The sequence below is a fragment of the Phoca vitulina genome, unplaced genomic scaffold (assembly GCF_004348235.1).
Source record: "Phoca vitulina isolate PV1807 unplaced genomic scaffold, GSC_HSeal_1.0 scaffold3, whole genome shotgun sequence".
Taxonomy (NCBI): Eukaryota; Metazoa; Chordata; class Mammalia; order Carnivora; family Phocidae; genus Phoca; species Phoca vitulina.
Window position 1 is genome coordinate 34,627,484 of NW_022589706.1, and position 27,813 is coordinate 34,655,296.

Genomic DNA, 27,813 nt, shown 5'->3' on the forward strand with positions numbered 1-27,813 from the left:
CGATGCGGGACTCGATCCAGGGACTCCAGGATCATGACCTGAGCCGAAGGCAGTTGCTTAACCAACTGAGCCACCCAGGCGCCCTAACACATATATTTTTAAGGCTATCCAAATGACTTATCAATGAGATCTCTATAGTTTGAGATAAATTTCACTGAATCCATATAAATTATGTACCACTTCAGTTAGCCTGTGTTATAGTATATGATATACGTATTTATTAATAGCAACCCTCGTCTAAATAAAAACTGTTAACGTTTATTGTTATAAAATGTAGTTAATGAGCATTTGAGGTCTCAAAGGGGCAGGTTAAAAACCATACTATTGGGCACCTGGGTGGCTCAGTTGGTTAAGCGACTGCCTTCGGCTCAGGTCACGATCCTGGAGTCCTGGGATCGAGTCCCGCATCGGGCTCCCTGCTCAGCAGGGAGTCTGCTTCTCCCTCTGACCCTCCCCCCTCTCATGTGCTCTCTCTCTCTCATTCTCTCCCTTTCAAATAAATAAATAAATAAAATCTTTAAAAAAAAAAAAACCATACTATTTATATATCCCATTAATCTTTTTAAACTAAAATTTAAACATTAGCTATTTTGTCTAGGATGGAATATAAGCAATTCTCCATTATTTGAATAGTTAGAGAAAATTAGTATAATGGATGATCGAAAATAATGAAATATAAGAAAACTGTATTTACACTATTTTCTACAATACATTTTACCTTTATGAACTTACTTTGCTTATTAAATTTAGCTTCTGGTTTCCATGCACACACTAAATGACAGCAGGAAGCACTGGTCTGGAAGTATAATTATAAAATTAAATATAATAATAAATGTAACAATAAAAAATAGGATAAGTCCCAAAAGTATACCTGAAAAGTGACTATAAATTATTATCCATTATAACAGAAAATGGAAAACACTTACAGGAGAGCATTTTTTCAGGATGAACCAGGTCAGGAGAAAAACAAATTTTACCTAAAAGTGCCCTGAAGACTATGAGGAGCTTAACCGGAATTTCACAACTGATTTAAGTGAGAGTGGAGATTGAGTTATATTAAGAAGGAAGACCAAAATGAATTCAGAGTCCCCAGTAAGCTTTCTTTCATTGTTTTATTTATGCACCCATATGACTCCATAGAGAAATTCAAGAAAAGAGTGGTAAGTGAAAATGTTTGAAATTAAGAAGTGGAACAAGAATCCAACTCCAACAGCCTTGAGTATTCGACCTAATTTTCTTTTAATCCATATGTATTCCACATTCTTTTTTTGCAATCCTTCAATACTTAATATATGTTAGAAATACTCTTTATGCTCTTAATTTCATTAGTACTACCTCACCTTCTCAACCCATTGATTTGATAGCCGTTGCTAACATTTCTTGAGCTCTTCATAAAAGCCAGGCACCCTCTGTCATTTGATCCTCATGTGAACTTTGCAAAGGAGGTTCAGCTATTATCTCCATTTTACAGGTGAGAAGGATGAGGCACGTGGCCCCATAGCCTGCTTTCTTAGCCACTGTCGTGTGTTGAATGGAGGGCCCCAAAATGATGTGTCCATGTCCTAACTTCTGGAATCTGTGAATGTTACCTTATTTGGGAAAAAAAAGGTCTTTGTGGGCATAATTAAGTCAAGAACCTTGAGATGATGAGATCATCTTGAGCTACCTAGACCAATGACAAGTGTCCTCACGAGAGAAGAGAGACACACAGAGAAAGCTATGTGAGGATGGAGGGAGAGCGTGGGGTGACGTGGCCATAGGTCAAGGAAAGCCTGAAACCACCAGAAGCAGGTGAAAGGAGAAAATGATTTCTACCCCCTCACAACCCCCACAGGGAGCATGGCCCTGTCAGATTTTACATCTCTAGTTTCTAGAACTGTGAGAGAACAAAGGTCTGTTTAAGCCACCCAGCTTGTAGTAATTTGTTACAGCAGCTCTAGAAAAATATCACAACCGCCATGTTATACCGCCACTGTTTCTCTCTTGTTACCATGAAAGCATGCTCTGCATATGATTCTTTCTAGTGAAATGTTTTCCTAAAAGCAGTATCTGCTCATAGTTCTTTACTTACTTCTACAATAAACAATCTACTATTTCTCTTCTACGCAGATTTTATTCTGTGGCAATGTAGGCTTTCCCCAATCAAAACAATGAATGCCTTCCTTCTGTTCAAAACATATTTTATACACTAACTAAATTAGTACAAATAACATGGAACCTACTTGCACTTGAAAATGAATTTCATTCTAACATTATTATTCTGAAAACTCCCTAACATTTTAATTCAGAAAATAATTGATGTTTTATGTGATTATGTATTTAACACATGCTTTGCAAAAATTTTAAAAATGTATACTTAGTAAACTTAAAAAATTCCATAACATACTTTTCATTGATTTACTCTTACTGAAAATTATTTCAATATAATAATGTAATATTGAAATTATGTTATTTCAATAAGGTGATGATGGTCAAAAAGTACAAACTTCCAGTTATAAACTAAATAATTCATGGAGATGTAATATACAACATGGTGACTATATTGTATTGTATATTTAAAAGTTGCTAAGAGAGTTGATTTTAAAAGTTCTCATTATAAGAAAAAGAAAATTTATAACTATGTGTGGTGATGGATGTTAACTAGACTTATTGTGGTGATCATTTGGCAATATATTCAAATATTGAATCATTATGTGGTACACCTGAAACCAGTATAATGCTATATGTCAACTTTATCTCAAAAAAAAAAAAAATGAGCTTACAAGATACATCCACAAGCACACTTACTCAAATGTTCTTTCCCCCGCCCAAAATAAGAAAATTCTTTCTAATCTTATTTGATATTGTACTAGACATTCTCTGTTTGTCCCTCTGCATCTACCCTTCACCCTCCTCACCCTGCTCTGGGCTCTAGTGTTGACCATAAGAACCACCCAGCGTCTCACCTATGCCTGTTTCAGAGGATGAGATTTGGGACTTTGGACCCAATAATGTTTGGATGAGATTTTAGATCTCATCTATTGTGGTCACATCAATAACACGCCCTTGCCCAATGGCTGTGGGTGAGTTCGGATGGTGGAAGGCCCCGGCAGATGGGAGGGCAGGAGTAGAGTGAGGTCAGAGTATTTCTTTCTCCTCTTTCCTGCAGGGCTGACAGGCTGGCTGCTGGTGGCTATGCTCCTCTGCATAGGGTCGCAGGACTTGGCTGGTTGGAAGACCCCTTGCCCATAGCTAAAACTCTCTCCAGTCGCTGTCCGCCCTTTTTCCCCCTCCACGTCTTGGGTGGTGGAACTGCATCCCCTATCATGAGACCCTGATGCCTCCCATCATTTGGTCTCTTAACCTGTCCATACCTCTATAAATCTTCTCTTCAATAAACTCTTTTCAGTCACCCCTTTGAGTGTGCTGTCTTCTGCCAGACCCTCACGGAAACAGCTCCTCAGTATCCCAGCTGATTGCCTCAATCTCACATCCGGGATAATTTCTCTCCAGAAATAAAAGTATTCCAAGTTTTCACAAAAAAATTTCAGTTTCAAAGAATTACAAGTGGCTGTGATGGGTATGGGATATTTTCTCCTTTAACAAAAATAAACGGTGGTAGCTCGGGATAATTTCATTCCTCTCAGACACCTCTGTTACAACCGACTCTTATCACAGAATGATTTTGATTCCAAAATACCTGTCATCAGCATCACCGACGCACTCAGGGAAGGCGAGGCTACAGCCAAAAAGCATGATATGTTGGTAGCAGCTGAGGCGATGGAGGTACATGAAGAACTTGAGGAACTTCTCCACTTCCGTGTTTTTGACAATCGAGAAGAGAGGTGTTAGCGTGGTTTGGTAGGGCAGCATCTGACACTGGCTGTGGGTGATGTTCGTACAGGCACCTGGGAAGTCAAGATAAGTATATTTAAGAGCAGACATATCAGAATTATATGTTTACAAACTCACTCGGTATAACAGACTGACATGTTCATGAGATAAAATATATTCTGTAAGAGTGATTATAGATATACAATCAGACATACACAGACGTACAAATAAGTGTGGCGGCGTTTGTGCATAAGATAATGAAATCAAGCTACTAATATTCACAAAGGAATAGTATCTGTATCCTGGGCAAATATAGAGAAAAATACACTCTCACACCTTGCTGATGGGCACATAAGTTGGCAGGCACTATTTGGATCATAGCTAGGCAGGGCAATGTTATATATGTTATATATGTGTTATAGCTATAAAGCTATATATATATATATATATATATATATATATATATATATATATATATGAAGAGAGAGAGAGACACTTTAAATGCGTATCCCTTGGCACTGTAAAATTTCTAAAAATTTATTCTAAGGAAATAATCATGATTGTGAATATGGATTTATTTACAGGGATCTTCATCTCTGCACAGTTTATAATTTTTAAAAGATACGAATCACCTAAACATTCACCGATGGGAATGGGTTTAAAATACTTTGAAACTCAAACAACAGAATACTTAGCTGTATGAGAGATGTTTTAGAAGACTAGTCAATCACATAGAATGGTGCTTGTAATAGATAAAAACAGCAAGTCACAAAAAAATTTGCATACCAGGATCCTGTTTTAAAAAATACATGATTAGGGGCACCTGGGTGGCTCAATCATTAAGTGTCTGCCTTCGGCTCAGGTCATGATCCCAGGGTCCTGGGATGGAGCCCCGCATCGGGCTCCCTGCTCCGAGGGAAGCCTGCTTCTCCCTCTCCCACTCCCCCTGCTTGTGTTCCCTCTCTCACTGGCTCTCTCTCTGTCAAATAAATAAATAAAATCTTTAAAAAATAAAATAAAATAAAACATACATGGTTATACAAAGTTTTCCAGTCTTGTCCACGCCAACAATCTAGGGTCAGTCAGAGCCTCCAATTTCATTTTGTTTCATAGCTGGCTCTTCTCCCAAGCACTACCACCTCCACAGCCTCTCTTTCTCATTCCCTAAATTTGAATGTTTGATGTCGTATAAATCAAAATATTAATATGAGTGCAGGTAATGGGATTTTAGGAGACTATTCTATTTTTCTTTCTTTAATTCTGTATTCTCTTACTGGTTTGTATGAAGATTTATTACTTTTGCTTTAAGAAGGAGATAAGTTAGGGGCGCTTGGGTGGCTCAGTCAGTTAAGCATTTATCTTCGGCTCAGGTCATGATCCTGGAGTCCCAGGATCGAACCCCATGGCAGGCTCCATGCTCAGCAGGGAGTCTGCTTCTCCCTCTGCCCCTCCCCCTGTCATGCTCTCTCTCTCTCTCTCTCTAATAAATAAATAAAATCTTTTTTTAAAAAAAGGAGATAATTAAAATTTCGGTTATTATTTCAATAAGCTACTATTTAAAAACAGCATCTTCAGGTTTTGGAAAAGGAGTGAAAGTATTCATTCTAATTATGTTGAGAGGGGGGAGAACAGCAAGAAGGGAAAGAAGCTCAATAAGAAAGGAAACATCTTTTCTGATAACTATGTAATTCCCAGTCAAAGAAATAAAGAGAAAAACCTCTCCAAACCTAAGGCTAATTTCATTTTAATAAAAATAGTGTTAAAAAATAAGGCTGCATCTCTGATAAAATGGCCAAACTAACCCTTTGATCTGTAATACAGAATAAATACAGCCTACCACAGAAGGATTCCCAACCTCCGCATCTGCTTCCTTCACATAGGTCACCTCAGAGACTTTACTTCTGATCCTCTCACTGCCTTCCCTAGTCTCCTAAGTGCACTTCCTAATCTCACTTCTCTTTTTTCAAACCACTCTGAAAACTGCCCAAACTCTGTAGGAAGTCTTTCCCCCAAATGACTAGATTGTAGCCATTAGCTCAGTCTCATACTTCATGAAAAGACACACTCCACCATTGTTTTTATTATTCAACCCAAAGTGTGCTGAGCTCAGTGGGGCAGGATCAAAACGCTTTCCACTTTCAAAGGCAACAATGACATGTGGAATTTCTCTGCATGCTAGACCCTAGGATAGACTCGGCCAAAAATTTAAGGGCACAACACTTTTTTGGACCTCATCAAACTCAAGATACAAAATGGGAAAGAAAGGAGTGAGAGAAGAAGAAAATCCAAATTAAAATATTCAGACAGAACACAAATAGACACATAGACACATGAATTCAGCCGAACGTGAATGCCAAGGTAGGGGGTTCTGGGCAAGTTTCATGAATATGACAGTCAAGTCATTTAGTGAGGGAGGTTAAAATACATTTCAGTGTGGGAGAGCAACACAGGCAGGGAGATCATACAGACAGCAAACTTCAAAATGACCAGTTGTATGTATTGTGCTACAAGCAGAGATGCTTACTTAAAAGAGCTAAGAGTAAGAGTTTTATTTCATCAAAAATATGAAATCATCTCTGGAAAATTCAATCTCAGAAAGCATTTATTGAAAACCAGCCTATGCCAGATACCAAAACAGGTACTCAGCGGCTCTCATTCACAATTATCTCATTTTCACAACCTGGTAAAGTGATACTGCATCTATATTATACATGAGGAAACTCACTTTTAGAAAGTCTAAGACATCTGCCCAGCTAGGCAGAGCCGTTCTGTGGAAAATCCAGATCTTCAAACCTATGTGTTCTGAATAACTTCTATTTGGAGCCACCCTGGGCTAACATAAAATGGGGTTATTATGTTAAAAACAGACCTTAAAGAAGGTAATTCCTAATGGCCCATGAAAGGAAAAGACTAAAAAGTATGTCATGATATGTCACAAAGCCTGAATTTATATCCATAGATAACACACCCATGTATACTGACCACATGCTATTATTTATTTTATATTACATGATTTTCTGTAAGGTTCACAGCTTTGGAGTTTATACACTTGATGATAAACTATATTTGAAGTGATGAGATGACCAAAAGGCTAATTCACCCCCACCCCCATTCAGTAGCCAAAGAAACTACTGAATACTGAGAAATCATTGGAAAAATACAAGATAGTAAGGTAACTCGTATTTGGTGTGTTATTCTATGTTCATGGCAATGTGAGCTGCACACAAGAAAAAAAGATATTTCCTTCTCAGGAGATAGCGAAAGTTCCCATTCCCATAAGTATAGCATCCAAAGTGCTCCTACATCCCTTAATAACATCATCCTGTTCTATTTTCATTATAGTGTCAGGACTGCCTCATACAATCTTGTCTGTCTGTCTGTTTATTTATTTACTTATTTATTCCCAGTATTCATCCACATCAGGGATACCAAATAGTAGACACTCAATAGTTATTCACTGCATGAGTGCAGAGATTACATGGAACAAAGTCTTCCCACTAAAAGTTTTCTTATTAAACAAGATAGATGCTGATGTGAACAAGCCAGTATATCTGAGACCCAAAAGCACTAAGGTTGATGGCTATTATTGAGACTATTGTTTTTAATGATCTGTTCCCTAGAACTTACCATGGCCTAGGGAGTCATCCCATCCTATTCCTTCCACCAGACTGATTCCCATCCTGGACTCCCCTCTGGACTATAGTGCAGCAGTTGAAAGTAAAAGAGGAGGGACTGCCCTCCCTTTCCTCTACAAGGTATAACCTTTCATTATCCCTAAGCATGCTCAATTGCTTTTAGCACGAGACCTCAGCATAACAGAGAAAACATAGCAGAAATCATCATACTGCTGATGTTCAACTGATGTATCAACAGCGTTGGTACCTTCAGCAAGAAAAATATATTATTCACAGAAGATAGGGTGAGATAAGTTTACAATAAAAGCCTAAATAAATTAATTAGTTTCTATTCAGTTTGTCTCTTAATATAAAATATATTTTAAATTCCATTTCTACTTATTGTTTTATATTAAATACAACAGTTAAAGATAAGAAAAGAGATAAAAGATCCTTGAGTACTTTCTAGGCTGGATGTTTGCTAGGTACCTTATATACGGCACTTTACTTAACCTTCCTACTATCCTATGAGAAAGCTTTTTTTTTTAAAGATTTTATTTATTAATTTGACAGAGATAGATACAGCGAGAGAGGGAACACAAGCAGGGGGAGTGGGAGAGGGAGAAGCAGGCTTCTCGCAGAGCGAGGAGCCCGATACAGGACTCGATCCCAGGACCCTGGGATCATGATCTGAGCCGAAGGCAGACGCTTAACGACTGAGCCACCCAGGTGCCCTGAGAAAGCTTTTTTATTCCCACTCTATAGAAGATGAATCAGATTCAATGAGGATGAGAAAGTATTCGAGGTTACACTATGTTAAGCTGTAGAGTTGAAATTGAAACCAGGTCTTTCTGACCCCATAACCTATTCTCTTCCTGTGTATGATTCTGCCAAAGATACTATTCCATTTTAAACACTGTAAATGTACTTCATTCATTGTAGAATATTTTGATGAATCTCCTTGGATTTAGCAATAGAGCTGCTTCTCCAAGATTGGCAAAAATTAAACTTTTTCAAAGAAAACAGTGAATTGGTTTATCGTCCTTACTGCGAGTCCATTTGGACTGGGAATGCTTAGTATCTTATCTATTCCTGGCTGGACCACAAAGTCAGCACAGGTCGAAACTACATCAGCAGAATGGAATAATGTAAGCCAGTCTCTATTCTAGATAACTTACACGAAAAGTTACATTTTGTCCAAATAATTTCTGGGACAAACCAATTTGAAAGGACTTTGTGTATTTAGGGAGATCCATAAGAAGGTTACAGAAAGATAAGAAGGAACACAAAGTTAAAGACAGGGCCTCTCTGTGAGGATCTGGGCTTCTTAAGTAACTCTGTAAACATCTTTGAATACAAACATGGTAACTATTTTATTTCTTATAAAAGAAAAATCAATGAATCAAAGTAAAACACATGAGTCAATTGTGGCATTTGTAATAAAGTCTTTACAGACATATTCAAGGACATAGGTAACCCAATGTCTTGCCAATTTATGCACAGGCAAAAAATATAAGTGCCTAGTTAATACAACACTGTATAAATTATCAAAGTTAAGTAAGACCTATCTACTCTTGCCAGAAGAAGCATGAGGATTGGGATTTAATATTTTCTGTATAATTACATATATTCCAGATTTAACATTTTTAATACAACCTCAAGTCTCTTGGGAAAGTCTTTGCTAACCATTAAGCTTTGATATCCTACATATACCTATTACTGGGTCATTCTCTTATATCATTCATATACACATATTCATACTACTTGATTCTAAGATGTTTGAATGGTAGCTAAGGGCACACAACTTGTTGTCATTCATTCATCCAACAAATATCTACTGTGGCAACACTGTAACAGTGAGGGGTCAATATTTTATTGTAAATTAATTATTCACATTCCATAGAACAAAGTAAGATGTAACATTTTAGCTGTCACATCTTCATCTGTCAGTCACTTTTCATTCATTTTTAAAGAACACATCTTGGCCCATATAATTATCTATCCTAGAATTGTGAATGATTGAATGATAACAATAATTCAGATATGTACTTTCACATTTGTAAAACACTTTTCCCACACATAGCATGGGGTGGTTGCAGTCTGATTCAAATCCTGCCTTTATTATTCTGTATTTATGTGGCCTTTCACTAGTTCCTGAACTTCTCTGTTTATGTTTCTTCATCTGCAAAGTACTGTATTTTGAGTTATTATAAAGATTAAGTGATGCTTTTACAATGCCTACCATTAGCACATATGATAAACTATAAAACTTTTTGCTGGGGTGCCTGGGTATCTCAGTTGGTTAAGCATCTGCCTCTGGCTTGGGTCATAATCCCAGAGTCCTGGGATCCAGCCCCACTGGGGCTCCCTGCTCAGTGGGGAGTTTGTTTCTCCCTCTCCCTCTGCCCCTCCCCCTCCCCCTGCTCATGCTCTCTCTCTCTTTCTCAAATAAATAAATTAAATCTTGAAAAAAAATTGGTAACAAATCAGCCTCAAGTTGAGCTGATATTTACCTTTTTACTCTCTGAATTTACAAAGAAAGATTCTACAGGGAATAAGATTGTAAGGGAGGACCTGTTCTACATACTGAAAAGAAAATATTTAAAATAAATTTCTAGTTTTTGAAATGCATATGACATACTATTTCTTTTTAATAAATATACCTTTTATCTTATTACAAGGCAATGTAAGATTAAAAAATAAAAGTAAAACATGAGCAACCACTCAACAACAACAAAAGGAGGAAGAACGGAATAGTTCTTGTTGGTTGTAGGCTCAGTATCAACTCCCCCATCCCTAAATGAATAGCAGTCATGAATTTTCAGAGGCCTCTCCCTAGCCCTAGCTCCAGGCATGAGTCCTGACGAGGCCAATGACAATTAGTTCATGGCATTGCTTGGCACTGTACTTTATTCAAGGGCAAATAAGAGACTGAAGTTGGTCCAATCACAGTAAAACCCAGGAACAGAATGGACTACATAATTTGGGGCACCCAGGGTAAATTGCAAATGTAGGGCCCCTGGTTCAAAAACTATTTTATATTATTTTATTTATATTATATTATTTATAATATTTATATGAAATTATATTATCATTAATAATTTCAACAAAGTGACAGCAGAGCATTAGACAACACATGGAGTCCTATGCTTAGAACTCTGTGTAACTATATAGGTCGGAATGCTTATGAAGCCAGCAAATGATTAGAAAGGAATCCTCCCTCCAGAAAACTCTATAACTTCCCATATAGGGATTTTTGAGAAGCCGCCCCAGGATTTCTCTAGAACATTAGATAAGAAGTAAAGGTGATCAGTTTAAGAGTTTTGGGGGCCTCCAATATGGAGAACTTCTGTCTTTTTAAAAGAGGCAGAGATATCCAAACACATAAGCATCTCTGGCTTTGTCACCCATTCAAATATCACATAAAAGTAGTACCTCTTCTCCGGAAACCAGATGCATCTACAAACTGCATCTCAGCTCCAGCTTGGACAGTCACACATCTCTCCAGGGAAGCTACCCACACAGGACTGGTAAGGAGGCCATGCCCTACCCTTGTAAGTAGACACTTATCTCCCAAGTTTAGCTTAGGAGACAAAACATGGTCTGATTCTAGTTTTCCAACTATTGTGCTGAAATGTTTGTTGCTTTATACCTGCTTCTAAATTATAGCAGACATAATAAGGCCAACCCATCATGAGTCAGTCATTTTGAGTTCTTGATACATAGGGAGTTTCTCAAGAAAATATTAATGGCTATACTGTATCTCTACTCTGGATAGATTCGACAAATTTGGTCACACTGTAACTGAAGACATTTGTTGAACATTAAGAAAACTGTTTCTTCTTTATCTAGAAGATATTAACAGAAAATTTTAGAATACTTTTCTCCTACTCATTACCAACTCTAGTAGATAATGTCAATCCACTTGTCAGATGACAAAAAACAGAACTCTGTGTAAAACCCGGCCTTGGAAAAAATGTAAATGCTGAAACCTCTCTACTCTTTGCCTCTCTTGTGTTAGGGTGAAAATGGAAGGAAGTAACTGGAGTAGAGGGCTCTGGGATAATAAAGCTGAAATAGAGAAACACAGGAAGCTTAAACATGTAAATGAATGTATAGAGTTGAAATAGCAAAGAAGCAGAGTCAAAATTAGTGAGACTGGCCCAGATTCAAATGGGGCAGATATAATGCAAACCTAGAGAGGCAGAGATTAGAATAGTGCGTGGAACTATGGAATATCCAACACAAAAAACCCAAGAGGGGTCAATTCAATTTTGTTTCTAGAGACACTGTAATTTTTCTTATAATTGAAAAATGTTGAAATATGAATTTTAATAATGATGAATTAAATATTTAATATAGGGTTAACATATTGTTGTATAAAGCCTTTGCTTTCTCTAGATGATTTCTTAAAATTATGAAATAGAGTATTTTAATTAAAAACTAGCTAATATCAAAATTCCTCTGTTCAATTAGAGGAGCAAATTTAAACTCTACTATAAGAGGCCCTAGAAAAAAGTCCTTTAAAAAGGATTCTAACAAAATTGATAAAATATTGATAAGCTGGGAGAGGGCACATTGAGATTCATTGTACTATTTTTTCTACCTTGTGTGTGATTAAAAATTTCTGTGTAAAATGATTTCTTTTTAAAGAATGAATTCCAAAATATTGCAAAATAAATAACCTGAAAGTTCACCCATGATAAACATCTAGAAATATTTTGTAAAATAAAACAAACTTCTTTTATGTGAACAGCTGAACTATCCATAAAATAAAAGGAAACCTCAAGGTTCCAGAAATGTAACAGCAAACTGAAAACAAGAGCAATGAGCACATGAGCTGACATCACAGGAATGAATATCACATGAGTGGCTATCATGAGCCAATACAGCAATGACCTTGTCTTAGAGGAAGTTATCTTCTCAATAAAGAAATAAAGGCTTGAATCCACAAGAAGCACAAAGAGGAAACAAGACCCCCACAAAAAACAGGGAACCAACTAGCTCAGGCATATGATGAGGACACTTATCTCACTCTGCCTAGATTCTGGTTTGAAAGAAAAACCTTTCTTTAGGTACGTTTTACCAGAGCCCTAGCCCTCCCAAGGGTTTGAATTTACAATTACACATGTGATCTAAAAACCACACAAGCCAAATGTTAACATAAAAATTGGCCCCGGGGCAGGGATACCTTGGGGTGCCTGGTCAAACAAAACACAAAATTGTCCTAGAGTGACATGCCCTGAATCCAAGGAAGTTTATAATCCAAACTCATAAAATAAACAGGAACCCAAGCCATTAAGAGAAAGAAAAATCATTGGTCATAACCAGCATCAGTATTAAAAGTCTGAGAACTTCAGAAAACTGAAGGTTGTCTGGAGGCTATTAAACAAGTATGAATGAAACAACTAAAGACAAAAATGTAGTCATTTGAATGACATACTGTAAATTGAAAACTGGAAGATTTGAAAAGAAACCAAACAGAACCTCTAGAAATGAAAAATATATATCAACACTAAAATTTAAAACTCAGTGAATAGAGTAAAATAGAAGATTAGATACTGCTGAAGAGAGAACTAAAGAACTAGAAGACAAATCCGAGAAAATACATCAGAATTCAGCACAGAGATTAACAGAGGATGGATGAGAATGTCCAACCTAAGAGTAATTAGAGTTCCAGAAAGAGAGAATAGAAACATCAGGAGGGAAGTTATATTCATAGGGTTAATAGCTGAGAACTCTCCCAAATTGAAGAAATACCTGAATCCTCAGATTCAAGAAGCACATCTTCTAGACAAGATACATAAAAAGAAATCCACATCGTATCCATTTTAATAAAACCAGAAAAGGTAAGAAAAACTTTTTAAAGCTTCCAAAGACAAAATTCCAAAATTTAAATTGGCACTAAGGTTTCTGATAGCATTGAAGAATCCATATAAATGTGAAATAAAATTCTTAAATTGATGAGAGAAAAAAAAAACTGTCAACTTAGCTAAACAATCATGCCATAGTGAGGGGGAAAATAAAGACATTTTAAAACAAATCAAAACTGAAATAGTATTCACTGGGAGAACTCCCAAGGAGTAATTCAGTTAAGAAGAGAATTTAACCCAGAAGGAAGAAGCAGGATGCAAGAAGTAATGGTAATTATTAAAACATGTATACTTGAAATCCTTCACAATATTGAAAAGTAGTGCAACAGTCTTCTTTGTTTAAGGGCTTCTTTAAATTTTAGGGTTTGAGTACCTGCTTCTAAATTATAGCAGACATAATAAGGCCTTATTTATTTATTACTTATTTATTACTTATTTCTTACTTATTTATTATTAAACCAGAAACCTAGGGCTTATTGTTTTGATTGCTCAAAAACATAAAGAAAAATAAGAGTATCCCCCATTTTTTGAAGTTTGAAAAAAAACGAAACTCTATGCCATGGATACAGAAAGGAACTAAAAAAGAAAATGACATATTTTAAGTTAAATCATATTATTGAATTATTTTGATTTCAGAATTTTAAACTATATATTTGTTGCCTATATTTCCCTATCCTATGTAAATCTTTATTAAATCCCTACTATTATAAGGTATGCAAAACTCCCTATATAACTAGCAATGAAATGAGGTAAGCATAAGTAGAAATTTATTTTAAAATAAATATTATTAGATAAATATAATTAGTAGATAAATATTAATAGTATCTACTTAATAGAGCTTTCATGTAAGGTATACAGTACAATACTTGACACACAATAAGTGTGACATTATTTTCTAGTCTTTTTTTTCTTTCAAAAGATACATTTTACTTAACATAAAATGAATATATATAGCATTACAGTGTATTACAATGCTTTGTATATATGCAATGTACATACTATTTTGTAGCCTACTTATTCCACTCACTAATATATGTTCATTTCCACATTTCTCCAGAAAAGACATACAGACGACCAACAGACACAGGAAAAGATTTCATCATCACTTACCATCAGGAAAATGCTAATCAAAACTACAATGAGATATCACATCACACCTGACAGAATGGCTAAAATCGACAACACAAGAAACAACAGATGTTGGCGAGGATGTGGAGAAAAAAGAACCCTCTTGCACTGTTGGTGGGAATGCAAACTGATGCAGCCACTCTGGAAAACAGTATGGAGGTCCCTCAAAGAGTTAAAAATAGGACTACCCTACGGTCCAGCAATAGCACTACTGAGTATTTACCCAAAGAATACAAAAACACTAATTCAAAGGGATAAATGCACCCCTATGTTTATATAGTAGAATTATTTACAGTAGCCAAGATATGGAACCAGCCCAAGTGTCCACCAACTGATGAATGGATAAAGAAGATGGGGTATATATATATACAATGGAATATTAGCCATAAAAAATAATGAAATCTCATCATTTGCAAGGACATGGATGGAGCTAGTGAGTATAATGCTAACCACAATAAGTCAGTCAGAGAAAGACAAATACCATATGATTTCACTCATATGTGGAATTTAAGAAACAAAACAAAGGAGCAAAGGGAAAATAGAGAGAGAGAGAGTGGCAAACCAAGAAATAGATTCTTAATTATAGAGACACCTCACACCTGTTAGGATAGCTATTTGATAATAGCTAGACAAGAGATAACAAGTGTTGATGAGGATGTAGAGAAAGGAGAATCCTTGTACAGTGTTGATGGGAATGTAAATCGGTGTGGTCGCTATAAAACACAGTGTGGAGATTCCACCAAAATTAAAAATAAAAATACCATATCACCCAGCAATTCCACATCTGGGAAAGTGGCATTTCTTTTTTATCTGAAGAAAACAAAAATGCCAATTTGAAAAGATATATGCACCCCATGTTCATTGCAGCACGAGTTACAACAGCCAAGATGTGGAACAACAGAAGTGTCCATTGAAAGATGAATGGATAAAGAACATGTAATGGGATATTATTTGGTCATAAAAAGAAATCCTGTCAATAGCAATAACATGGATAAACCCAGAGAGAGACAAATACCATATGGTATCATTTATATGTGGAATATTAAAAAAAAAGGACTTCACAGAGTGGTTGCTAGGAACTGAGGGGAAATAAGGGGTTGTAGATCAAAGGGTACAAATTTTCAGTTACAAGATGAATAAGTTCTGAGGACCTAACTAACATATAGCAGGGTGACTATAGTTAACAATACTGTATGATAGACTTGATATTTGCTAAGAGTAAAAGTGTTCTCACCACACACACACAGAGTTAACTACATGAAGTGATGGATGTGTTAATTACCTTGATCTTGGCAATCATGTCAAAATGCATATGTATTTCAAATCACCACATTTTACACTTTAAATATATGCAAATGTTTGTCAATTTTTCCTCAATAAAGCTGGGAGGAAAAAAAAGACTACTTGTTGAGTTTAAACCTTCTTGACAACTCTTTTGGTGCTTAGAGTTCATCCACTAGGGATGTACAATCAAAATATTCTAAGTTCAGTGGAGATAATTCTTTTATTTTGGATGGTTGAGTCACTAACTTGATATACAGTTAGATAATTTATTGCCTTGTTTTCAATTTTTAATGAATTTTTTCCTCTGGTCTAATTGTTTATTAAATGAGTCCTTTACCTGATTCTTAATCAAAACTACACGAAAGGTACATTTAAAAATGTCTTATTTGCATCCCTGTCACTTCCTTCATGTTCTTCTTCACCAATAAAAAAACATTTTTATTAGTTTTTGGTGTATCCTCCCTCTGTTTATTTTTTAACATAAGTAAATAAATATATTTTCCCTTTCCAATTTATCACACAAAAGGTGGCATATTTTATACATTGTTTTGCACCTTGATTTATTGATTCATGATTTAGTCTAGAGATCACTATATATATCAGTGTGTAGAGATCTACCTCATTATCTTCCCAGATGTATCTTACACTATTGCTTGGCTATACCACGTTTTTTTTTTTTAACAGTTCCCTCCTAATGGACAGTTAGAATATTTTCATTCTTCTGGAATTACAAATAATGTCAAAGCATCCAGGTTTTTGAGAGATACTCCTTATTGGATTAAAGATATTTTCTTCCTTGTTTAGTGTCAAATTTTAACAAATGCTTTTGCTTCAGCAATTGAGATGATCAGTAAAAGAAATCTACTTTATTAATTAAATTAGGAGACCTATGAATGAAGTGTCTAATATTAAGCCATCCTTGTATTTCCACAATAAGGCCTATTGTGTTAAAATGCAATATAATTTTAGGTGTTAATAGATTTGGTTGCTGATATTTTATTTAATAGCTTTGCATTAAATGTGAGATTTGTATTAGTCTACCCAGGCTGCCATCACAGAATACTATAGACTGGGTGGCTTAAAGAACAAAAATTTATTTTCTCCCAGTTCTGGAGCTGGAAGTCTAAGATCAAAGTGACAGCATGGTGGGTTTCTGAGGAAAGCTCTTCCCTTGGGTTATAGAGGATGTCTTCTCACTCTGTGCTCACTGTGTGCTCACATGACCTCTTTTTTGTATGAGCAATGAAAGAGCAAGTTTTCTGGTGTCTTCTCTTAAAGGAAGGACACTTAATCCCATCATGATGGTCCCACCTCATGACCTCCTCTAGCTCTAATTACTTCCCAAAGTCCCCATCTCCAAATACCATCACACTGGGTGTCAAAGCTTCAACATACGAGTTTTAGAGGGATAGAAACATTCAGTCCATAACATTCCACCCTTGGTCCCCCAAAATTCATGTCCTTATATGCAAAATATATTTATTCTATCCCCAAAGCCCCAAAGTCTAAGTCATTCCAGCATCAACTCCAGAGTCTTACCTAAATATTATCTAAATCAGATGTGGGTGAGACCCAAAGCACAATTCATCCTGAGGCAAAATTCCTCTCCAGTTGTGAAACTGTGAAACCTGACAAGTTATGGGCTTCCAAAATACAATGGTGGGACAGGCAGAGGATAGACATTCCCATTCCCAAAGGGAGAAATAGGAAATAAGGAAGGGGTGACGGGTCCCCACCTTAACACTGACAGTGAGTGATGTGTCCCCACACATTACTTGCTTCACTGTCTCTCATGATGGGCTATAACATGGCCACTTAGCCAATCCCCAAACTCTAAAACAAGTAAAAAGTTAATTCATTTCTTTCCCATGGCAACCCTCTCATATTATTTATTTTTAAAAATTTCTGTTGACCTTAAAAGATACATAATATGGTAACACACGATGGCTTAATAGCCATCAAGTTATCATAAATCAGTTTCTTAAAATGCATATCCTTTGTCTAGTACACATTTCTAAACATATAACCAAAGCAGAAACAAACTCTGTGAGTTGGTTACTTAATAAACAATGAAAGATTGGAAAGAAATTTCAAGGAGGGAATTGTGTAATTCCAGACCTCCCACTTTCTGAGGTGATAAAATTCTCAATAGTACCTATAAAAGCAAGGTTGGCCTTCGCATAAAATTGAAAACTACAGGCTCGGTTCAAATTATCTAAGTTAATTATATTCTAACTAAATTTTTAAATTTAATAGTGATACAGTATATTTTCATTAAAAATGAAAAATCCAGGTCAAACCTTTAAACTGAAATTAACTTTTATAATTATAAATAAAACTTTATTGTTTGGAAAAATGATATATTTATTATAGCTTAAATATGGTATGAATTAACAATTTTATCTATTAAAGAAATAAGAAGAATTGAAATAGATCATGTTTTCCTCTGTCCCTGACCCTCTCCTATAGAATTTCTCAGTTTGTTTATGTCTCAAGGCAGTTACTAGACAGTGGCTACTTAGGGACAGGATTTCTCTATCTGATCCAATTTTATAGTACACAGCCAAACCCCAGAGCTTGGCACCCAATAAACAGCTGCTGATGAATAAATGGTGCTTCCCAGAATATCCTAAACTCTCGGAAATTGAGATGTCTCGCAAAGCTTGGAGGAGCACATAAACATCAGAATGAGTTTACACCAATTAACATAATTATAAACAAGTACTGTAAGTTTTATCAATTCAAACACCACATGCAAATATTAGGTTAATGATGCAGAGGAGCAAAATATAAGAATAAAATATGTTAACAATAAAAGACAAGGAGCGGTTTGCATCAAATGTAAATTGATGCAAAGCTTTTGGCTTACAAAATTCATTATCATATTCATTTCAACTACAAGTAAGTGAAAAGTCATATTCTCCAAAGGCACAAGTAACAGCAAACAGATTCCCACAGATAGTTTTTTTGCTTTCAACACAGAATTGTACAAAGACCAAAAATCTAAGACACAAATTGAATGATTCAGGCAAAAGAATATACACAATGCCAAATTTCTTTCAGAACCAGAGAGTAGAATAAATTACACAGGTTTTTTTTTTTTTAACTTTTATCTAAGAATTTGGCTTTTAAAAGATCATTTTTATCCTTGAATTGGATCAGGACTGTGTTTGCAATGTAGTATCACCATGCTATTGTTTTGTTTTGTTTTGTTTTTCTTTTTTCTCTATACTGATCAAGGATATTGGGCTGTTCTTCCTGAAGAGGAAACTGTGATAATGATTCTGGAGAGGAAAATTTTGAATCACAAGCCTTTGACACAACTATTTAACTCTGACTCTCATTTGCTACAGTAATATGTTATAGGCACGATGCCTTTGGGGGAACATGTCACCTGTGGAATATTGCAGGATTCATTTTGGAAAGAAGGTCAGGAAGTCTTACCCAGAGATCTCTGAGAAGGGAAGACTGGGACCGTAGTCAATGGAGAGTGAACCAGTGACCAATCCATTACCCCTTTCAAAAGCCTACCTCTGCAAGTGATTGAGTTTGCTTTCTCAGGAAGAGAACCCAGTACTTCCCAAGGACAGTCATCTAAAGATGAAATAAGGAGAAAGGAAAGGAGAGTGGGGTGGGGCGGGGAGGGAATCCATTACTACATTTGAAATTCCTTTCTCTCTTTCCCAAGTATTGTGCAGGTCTTTACTAGAATGCTACCGTGCTAACCAGAAAAACATGCAACAATTATTTAAATGTTTCACTTGGTTCTTGCTTAGATGTTGATTCTAGCCAGAAGCCCATTTCTGAATCTCATAACTATTCTTCAAGCCTGAAGAATATGATTTTAAGAGGGCAACCGACTGGACTTGAACATTGGTGTCTAACACTATGGTCAGCAGAGCACATAAGCAATAGTGTCCAGGGTCATGACTAGAGTAAATTTTGGAGTAGCAAATTCCTAATGAAGCAGCTTAAACAGGCCTTAGACTCTTCCAGGTATCAAAAAAAAAACTCTTTTCATCTGGAGTATGTATTCTTAATCATAATCCAAAGACCCCAAGGGACCCATACATAGAATTTTTATTGTCTATGAAGAACCTGGATTGGAGAAAAATAGCATTTCTATTTCCACTAACCTCCAACTGAAATTTAGAATACTTAAATTATCAATGTAGGTAACAAATGTAGAAAAACAAATTAAAAATTATACATGATATTTTCATATCAACATGGAGCTGTGGCAGACATTTCAAAATATTATTTATGCTCATCCCTGTTATAAAATTATAGTTATTGACCTACTGCTAGATATCATTATTTAATAGACACACGAATTACTGTATCATTAATTTATGTTTCTAATATTTTGATAACTGAATTTTAATAAAATTGCCTTCCTTTGTGATTCTGTGTAATTTATCTTAAGCACCAAAACATTATTCTGAGAAGGCACCTACAGGCCTCACCAGATTGCCAAAGCAGTCCTTGGCACCAAAAAAGTTCAGAAGCTCTGCCATAGAGCCTTGCTGCTTTTTCTGGGTTTGTGACACAAACAGCTAGAATTCTGTTACCCAAAAGCAGTATTTTGCAAGCTGAAAATTGTTACAGGCATTCTTACAGGGAGAAAGTTATGCAGGTGTATATATAATTAGATATAAACCACTTTATGCCTATAGATCTAGCACAACTACAAAATTAGTATGTATAATTTAAATAGAAACAAAATTACAAAGCTAATGAAATTTAAGTTAATTATATTAATGAATAATAATAACATTATTCTATGAAAAGTATGGTGCTGAGTCCCAAGTTCTTCTGTACTTAGGAAGCTTATACCACCATGTATCCCAGCTGAGCAAGTGGGTCACCATTTTTCTGTTTGAATTGCCATGAAGGTGCCCTTTGTACAAGAAGCCAGTACATACTTTCATTCTGCAACTGAGAAGAATATCTATCAAGTATGCCTCTGTCCGTTTCTTGATGGCTGGCAAACGTCTAGGCAATACAGCTTAGCAGTAACATAAATCATAAATAGAAACTCAAATACAGGCACCAAAATTCCACGTAAGTACTTGTTATAAGATGGTTACCCAGGTTATTGAGGTCAGACTTACAGTAGTTATTTTTTTTATCACTGAAATGAAAGCATATATTTAAGAAATTATTATAGAGAATTCTTGGATCCTCAGAATATATCTGAGTCCCTCAAACCCCAAATGGAAAAGTACTGTCCAACAAAAAGCAAGGAATGCTAAGGATACAATTTTGGGCACATTTAATCTGTTCACTCATCCCCATCTACACATATGAGCACAGATAAGCACAGATCCCCACTCCAAGCAGCATAATAATCCATAGTCAGTAAGCTATAGAGGTGGGTGCATTACTCTGAGGACAGCAGAACTGACTTTAAAAAATATAATGAAGACATCCAGTGTTCTATTGTTGATAAGATTAGAAAATGTCAGGGAAAAAGGAGAAGGGACTTAACGTGATTTCAGATGTCTAATTAGACTCTAATTAGACTCCCTCTTCCCAAAATCCCCCTTTGTAGAGTTGCCTGATGAATAGTAATCCAGGCAAAACTTCAAGACTCTGATCCCCTTAGCATCATACTCTTGGCAGAACTTACTTTCAAGCTAATAGAAACACCATGTTACAAACAGAAAACTAGGAAGAAAGAATAACTTTAGGGTTTTTGACTGGTGTGTAAGCTCTCTACACTCAGCAATTTTTTTTATTATGTTATGTTAATCACCCATACATTACATCATTAGTTTTTGATGTAGTGTTCCATGTACACTCAGCAAATTTTTAGCATGTGATCAGGGCACTTTTGGTACAAAGTTATCAGTGCTAATAAATCTTTTTTTAAAAGTGAATGAGAGGCATGATGCATTTTCATCTGATACAGATGATTACGGAGCTGGTTATCAAAGAGCATGATAACAGAATACTTGAAGCTTCTAGCACATTACCCCACTCTTTTCTCACTTTAATTCCTGACCAGAGTTTCTAGGTTACTTCATTGTGCACCAAATTATTTTTAACCCAAAAGCTGTTGGTTGGTCAAAGAGTTTTTTCCTTTCCTTAGAATTCAATTTATGTTTAAATATTTATAAAAATATGTAAGGAGAAAGGTGAAAACAAAAAAGTGAAAATACAAAATGCAACCTAGAAAAATCCCTTGCTGAAATATAATATGCAAGCTTTCCCTTTCCATATTACAACTGGGTTTCAAAATGCAGCTAATGAAAATCCAGAAGTAACAGATGTCACATAAAACCTGTTTTACATTTACAAAGCTCCACCACAGTGTAATTGTGGGGGGGGGGGTATTCTGATTAAGAGTTTACAAACTATAGTAGTCTATGCTTTGGCTTGATATTGAGGACCACCAGGTGGAAAGGTCTTAAGGAAAGGCTACTTCCTTGTACCTTTGCCTGGAGTTCTCTCCTTGGTTTCCTACCCAGGATGTTTGGATAGAACAGAATGTCTGGGCACTGTATTTTTGGACTGAAGTGGACTTAAATAGCTTTCACATATGCCAGGAATTTAAAATGACATTTCAATTAGATAATAATTTTTTTAAAAGTATAAAAGCAAATCCTCTGTTAGGTGTTAGTACTGATACAAGGCATTAAATGATGCTTTAAGTAAAACTGGTTAAATATCAAGTGCAGAAGTATGATTAGATATTGTTAATGAAAAGTGATAAATCAGATATTAAAATTTTGAAATGACTGTAGTTCATTTCTTTTTCATTCAATAAATATTTTATAGTGCAACGAACAAAACAAATTACTCTCCTCGAGCTTAAATTTGTTCTGCAACAACAAAGAATGCAATAAAATTAAATGAAGAAGCATGAAATTCTTGAAAGAGCAGTGGTCTAGGAGTCCCAAGAACAGAATTCCAATTTAATGCCTACCAACTACTACACAAGTGATATTGGATATGTCAACTTAATTTCTCTAAGCCTCAATTCCCTTACTTGAACTGGTGTGTATTGTCTGTCCTGCACACCTCATCGATTAATTACATATAAGGACCACAGAGAAAGTATTTAAATATGCCCTCAAAACAACCAAAAGCTCTATAATCACAGGCTAGCAGTATTATTGAAATGTATGAAAAACTATCAAATCCTTTGCAATGAATAATTTTAGTTAATACCGACAGTCTATGGAGGGTCTAGGTGGTCAGACCGTAAAGCTCAGCGTTAACTGTCAAGTACACTAACGACATGGAATGATGTATATTCAAAGGTTTTGACCTTTCTCCATTTAACCGTTCTAATTTCACCTGGATTTCCTTTACACGTCAAATTACGTTCATAGTCTCAAGCAATGTTCCAGGCATAGGAAGAGAAAACGAGTCCAACAGACTTCCATCAAGCTTCCAAACTGAGTAACAAATACCATATGTTTCTTTACTCTTCAGAGTATGTGTCTGCCACCTCTACTTGAATCTTAACAAATGACAAAACTTTCAAAATAGAGATAAATCCACTTAGCAAAAGAAAATAACAATTGCTGTAATTGCAACCACATTAACGGGACTGAGTTTTTGCTTAAATGACTTCTGCACTTGTAATGAAAAACACGGTCCTTAAGAAAGTAAAACTGGGGTAAAAAAAAGTTGAGCAATAGGAGAATGATAAGAAAAACTAAACATATGACAAAACCATAGAATAACCAATAAACATTAGAAACAATGTTTACAAAGTATGTTAATAATATGGGAGAAATTCTCTTACATCAACTGTTAAGTAATAAAAGCAGAATAAAAAAAGAATAATGAAGTGCTTAAAACATGAATAAAATCTTAAAAACTTCAAAATCAAACTCATGAGGAAAATAAATTTTACTAGGCATAATTTGGGTTTGCAGTTATTATTATCAGGTAATAAACACGGATCTGTGTTAATCACTGATGAACACCAAGCGTAAGAAATAGTTAATACGTGGGTGCTGTGTGAAATAATGGAATCCAAACAGTCTGTCTCTTTGGGGCTAAAGCAACAGAATAATTCTGCTTTTCTTCAGACACTGACAAACATATGCTATGATAGCTACAATTTAGCCTAATCCTTCCCTTCCTGGCTCAGAATGAAAATCAATACTCTGTCCTAGACCTAGGCTGTGATTTCCCTTTGTGTGTTTTCATGAAAGAGGGAGGAACAAACAAGAAAATGACCATGAATGGATGGGCTTTGTACAATTTTCAATCACATAATCTTGTTTTAGGAAGTAGAAAATAAGAATTAAGGGATGCCTGGGTGGCTCAGTCAGTTAAGCATCTGACTTTGGCTCAGGTCATGATCGCAGGGTCCTGGGATCGAGCCCCACATGGGGTTCTGCACTCAGCACGGAGTCTGCTTGTCCGTCTGCCCCTCCCCCCACTCGTGCTCTCTCTCTCTTTCTCTCTCTCTCTCAAATAAAATCTTTAGAAAAAAAGAAAATAAGAACTAAGACAAGTGCAGAGAAAGTTCTTACAGTGACTGCACTCTGATTATGTTTTGCCAGCGCTAACTGGATCAGAGCCGACATTCTTGGACACTTTACCCACAACTCTACTCCCACCAGAATTCTGGAAGCTTAGTGCCTTTACTAAAAATCTGAGGGATATTGAGGAATAGAATCACATTCCAGAGCATATTGCCTGCTACCATCTAACTGGTCCCATCTCCACACTTGCTGTCCTCTCTCTCTCTCTTCCAGCTCTTGTTCTGGAATAGCTGACATATTCCTCCATTTGTCCTTAAGCAGAGTTTCATACACGCCATTTTCCTCAAGGTGTGATTGTCAGTCACCAACACATACAATAAATAGCACAGCCAAAAAAAGAGGGAGAAGAGGGAAACAAGGTAAAAAGAACACATGAGCACCTCCAAAGCAAATGGGGGGATAGTTCCCATTAAATCATTGACATTCTACCATAGAATTGAGATCCTTCCCACAAGGCACCAATAAGAAAATAAGTAACTTCACTTACTTATTCATTTAACCATCTCAAAATAAGTAACTTAAAACTTCAAACCAGAAACACAAACTTTCAGAAGTGAACCACCATAAAATCAATACCATTGTATTGGGGCAAGCAGTATGCCTCAGAAATGTTGAATGACGTTGATACATTTTCATTTCTTACCCTTCTCCCTATCTGGACAGCTGAGCTGATGGCATTTCATGTCAGGAATAGAACTCTCAGTCAAGTTTGCCGGATAAGTGAGTAGAGCTTTGCCTGTATGACCAGTAAGTGATTGTGACTTAAGAGCACTGGTTGCCACACTTAAAAACCCACCCATGGGTTCCACAGACATTAAAGGGCACAAGTATTCAGCATCCTCAGACTTACTTGTGTTCTTGTGATTTTGGTCCCCTGGGAGAGAAGCATCCGTGGTCCAGGCTGGAATGTGTTGATTGGGATGTGTAGTAGATGTCGCAGTGCTCTTGTTACAGATGGTATTTGTAAGAATAATATCAGGCACTTGAACTTCACCATCAGTGACCAAAGGTTCACTCCCATTTGATTTAAAATAGGTTTTTTTTAATGTTCCTGAAAGACAAAAAAAAAGGATATTTTGATACATTACTAGAAGTATTTATTTTAAAAAACCCATTAAGAAAACTCTAGAGCTACTTTCCCAAGTTTCATTCTATCCAGGCAAACACAAAGAGAAAGATGGTGGCTAGCAAAACTACCCACTTCACTGGGACAACCAAGAGAGTTTCTCTTCTACCACGAGTAACCTAACCCTGTGAAGAAACTACTACTTTCTCAAAAGCTTCAGGTAGAGAAACTGAGTCTCCCATCTAGGTGTCCCCATGCCCAAAGAATTTAGGGCAATTCCACCTCACCTGAGACTTACAACAAATAAATGAAATGTGGTGAACCTTACAATGTTCCCTTCCTCCTTTCTCAGTTTCTCAATTTCATCCATCATTTTATGCTACTTAGTATCCAGGACACAAGCTCTTCATATCTCTATATCTGCCACCAAAGGACAATAGTGTCTGCTTAGTTTCAGCCTTATATTTCTCCACATTTTCCAAATTTCAGTGACCTATGCATAACAGATAAATAAAAATAACAGGGCTCATATATTTGCCAAGACTATATCATAAAAAACCCCCAAAAGTAAAACTCTAATTCTAGAAAAACTGAGAGAAGGAACTAAATTATCTTCATCTTTGACCAGAAAATATAAATATAATATGATTAATATGATATAGTCGTTAAATAAATTATCAATTGGTCACTTTCTCGAGGTATTCATTCAATGACAAAATAGTCAGACCTAAGATATTGGAAATCACCTAGATTTGACTTCGGCACAAACTCCCGAAAACTTTGAAAGAGATCATGTATTTTTAACTTAGTAAAAATAGACAACAGACTGCTTCCAGAATATAGCACTATAATTGAGTATGTCACTAAAATAAACAAATGTGATATTGATTCATTATAGAAATACCCAGGGGAGGTTTTTTTTTTCTAAAGGAATTTACGATGAATGCTCTCATTGGCTCTCACTTTCCCAAACAGTCCACGGACCATTAAAAATAAAAGAAATATAAATAAAATGTTTAATATCAGTCTATGGAAAAAATTTCTCTACATGTGCTTGACACTTGGAAAACATTAACTACAAATCAAAATAGAAAAGCAGCTGTTTTCTAGCTAACTAAGGTCAACAGTTTCATCTGCCGAAGAATTCTAAATAAAACGCTGGAGCATAAAAGTTCAATTGTGACCATGTGGTGCAGGTAACATACTCTCCAGAATGTCTGTGTGATTCTGAGTCAATATTAAAGTCATATTAAATGTGATAGACTTGACGACTGTATAATATGTATAATATGTATTTCTTTCATACATAACAATGTATGAATCGATTAGATATAATTTTATTTTCATCCATTTATTAGTTGCTCTCATTGTTACTTATTTTGACATAAATAGCCTTTTCGCAAAAACATGTTAATTCCACTAATGTGGCCGTAATGAACTTTTAGAGCCCATAAAGGTGATTTACTTATTATGCTAACCCTCTGAGTCAGCATCCAGCTCTGTCAACATACTTTTAGCAAATCCAACTCCTCACGGTTACATCCCTGAATAACTCACTTAAAAGGAGTTCCTTTCCATATGAAATTGTTCAACAGTTGTTCTTAACATTTTGTTTGTAATGATTAGCCATATTAATAATCTTTCTTTTATCTTTTTCATCTAACCACAGTGGCAAAAGTGTTAATAGCATCTCTTTACTCTAAGAGGTCCCTGGAAACACGGACTTTCTTAGGAAACACTGACTTGGATAACAACTATCTAAAATAATTCAGCTTCCTTGCTCTTAAACTCTACGTATCAAAGCAGGTTGGCAGAATAGATCAAAAGGCAAAGGTAATACATGATGTATGGTAGTTGCCGTGGTTAATGTTCCTAGGGTACAATTTTAAGAGACAGACTGACCAACCCAACTGACAGCGAGGGGGAGGGAACAAACCTAAGGACCTATCCAAAAGTCTGAACTCATTAGACAATTTGTTTTCAGGCATCTCTGAAAACCGACCAACTCCCAACTCACAGTTGGTCATCTATTATGCATTTTTTTTTAAAGATTTTATTTATTTATTTGACAGAGAGAGAGAGACAGCGAGAGAGGGAACACAAGCAGGGTGACTGGGAGAGGGAGAAGCAGGCTCCCTGCTGAGCAGGAAGCGTGATGTGGGGCTCGATCCCAGGACCCTGGGATCATGACCTGAACCAAAGGCAGACGCTTAACGACTGAGCCACCCAGATGCCCCTATTATGCATTTTTTAAAAAGTACAAAAATTAGAACTCAGTAAGACTAAATACCCTCAAGCTATACCATGATGAGCTATAAAAATGCTGAGAGTTATTAGCCCAAAGTGGAGGGTTCATTCTTCCCATTTTGCCCCATCCTTTTTACATTCCTATTTTTACAGTGCTGTGGCTAAAAGCACAGGTCCTACAGCCTGACCACCTGGATTTAAATCCCATCTCTGGTACTTACCAGCCCTGAAACTTTGGGTAAACTCTCAACTGCCATAAAATAAGGAAAATAAAAGCC

The 27,813-nt window shown here is 36.0% G+C and overlaps 1 protein-coding gene across 1 annotated transcript in view; it reads right to left on the reverse strand.

The window, feature by feature from the left end:
* CORIN (corin, serine peptidase) overlaps nucleotides 1-27,813 on the reverse strand; it is a 234,550-nt gene that overhangs the window by 157,883 nt on the left and 48,854 nt on the right. The window contains exons 3-4 of the mRNA XM_032397831.1: nucleotides 25,073-25,273; nucleotides 3,680-3,887 (exon numbers count right to left, since the gene is read on the reverse strand). Of these exons, the coding sequence (XP_032253722.1) occupies nucleotides 3,680-3,887; nucleotides 25,073-25,273 (409 nt within the window). The remainder of the gene's footprint in view (nucleotides 1-3,679; nucleotides 3,888-25,072; nucleotides 25,274-27,813) is intronic.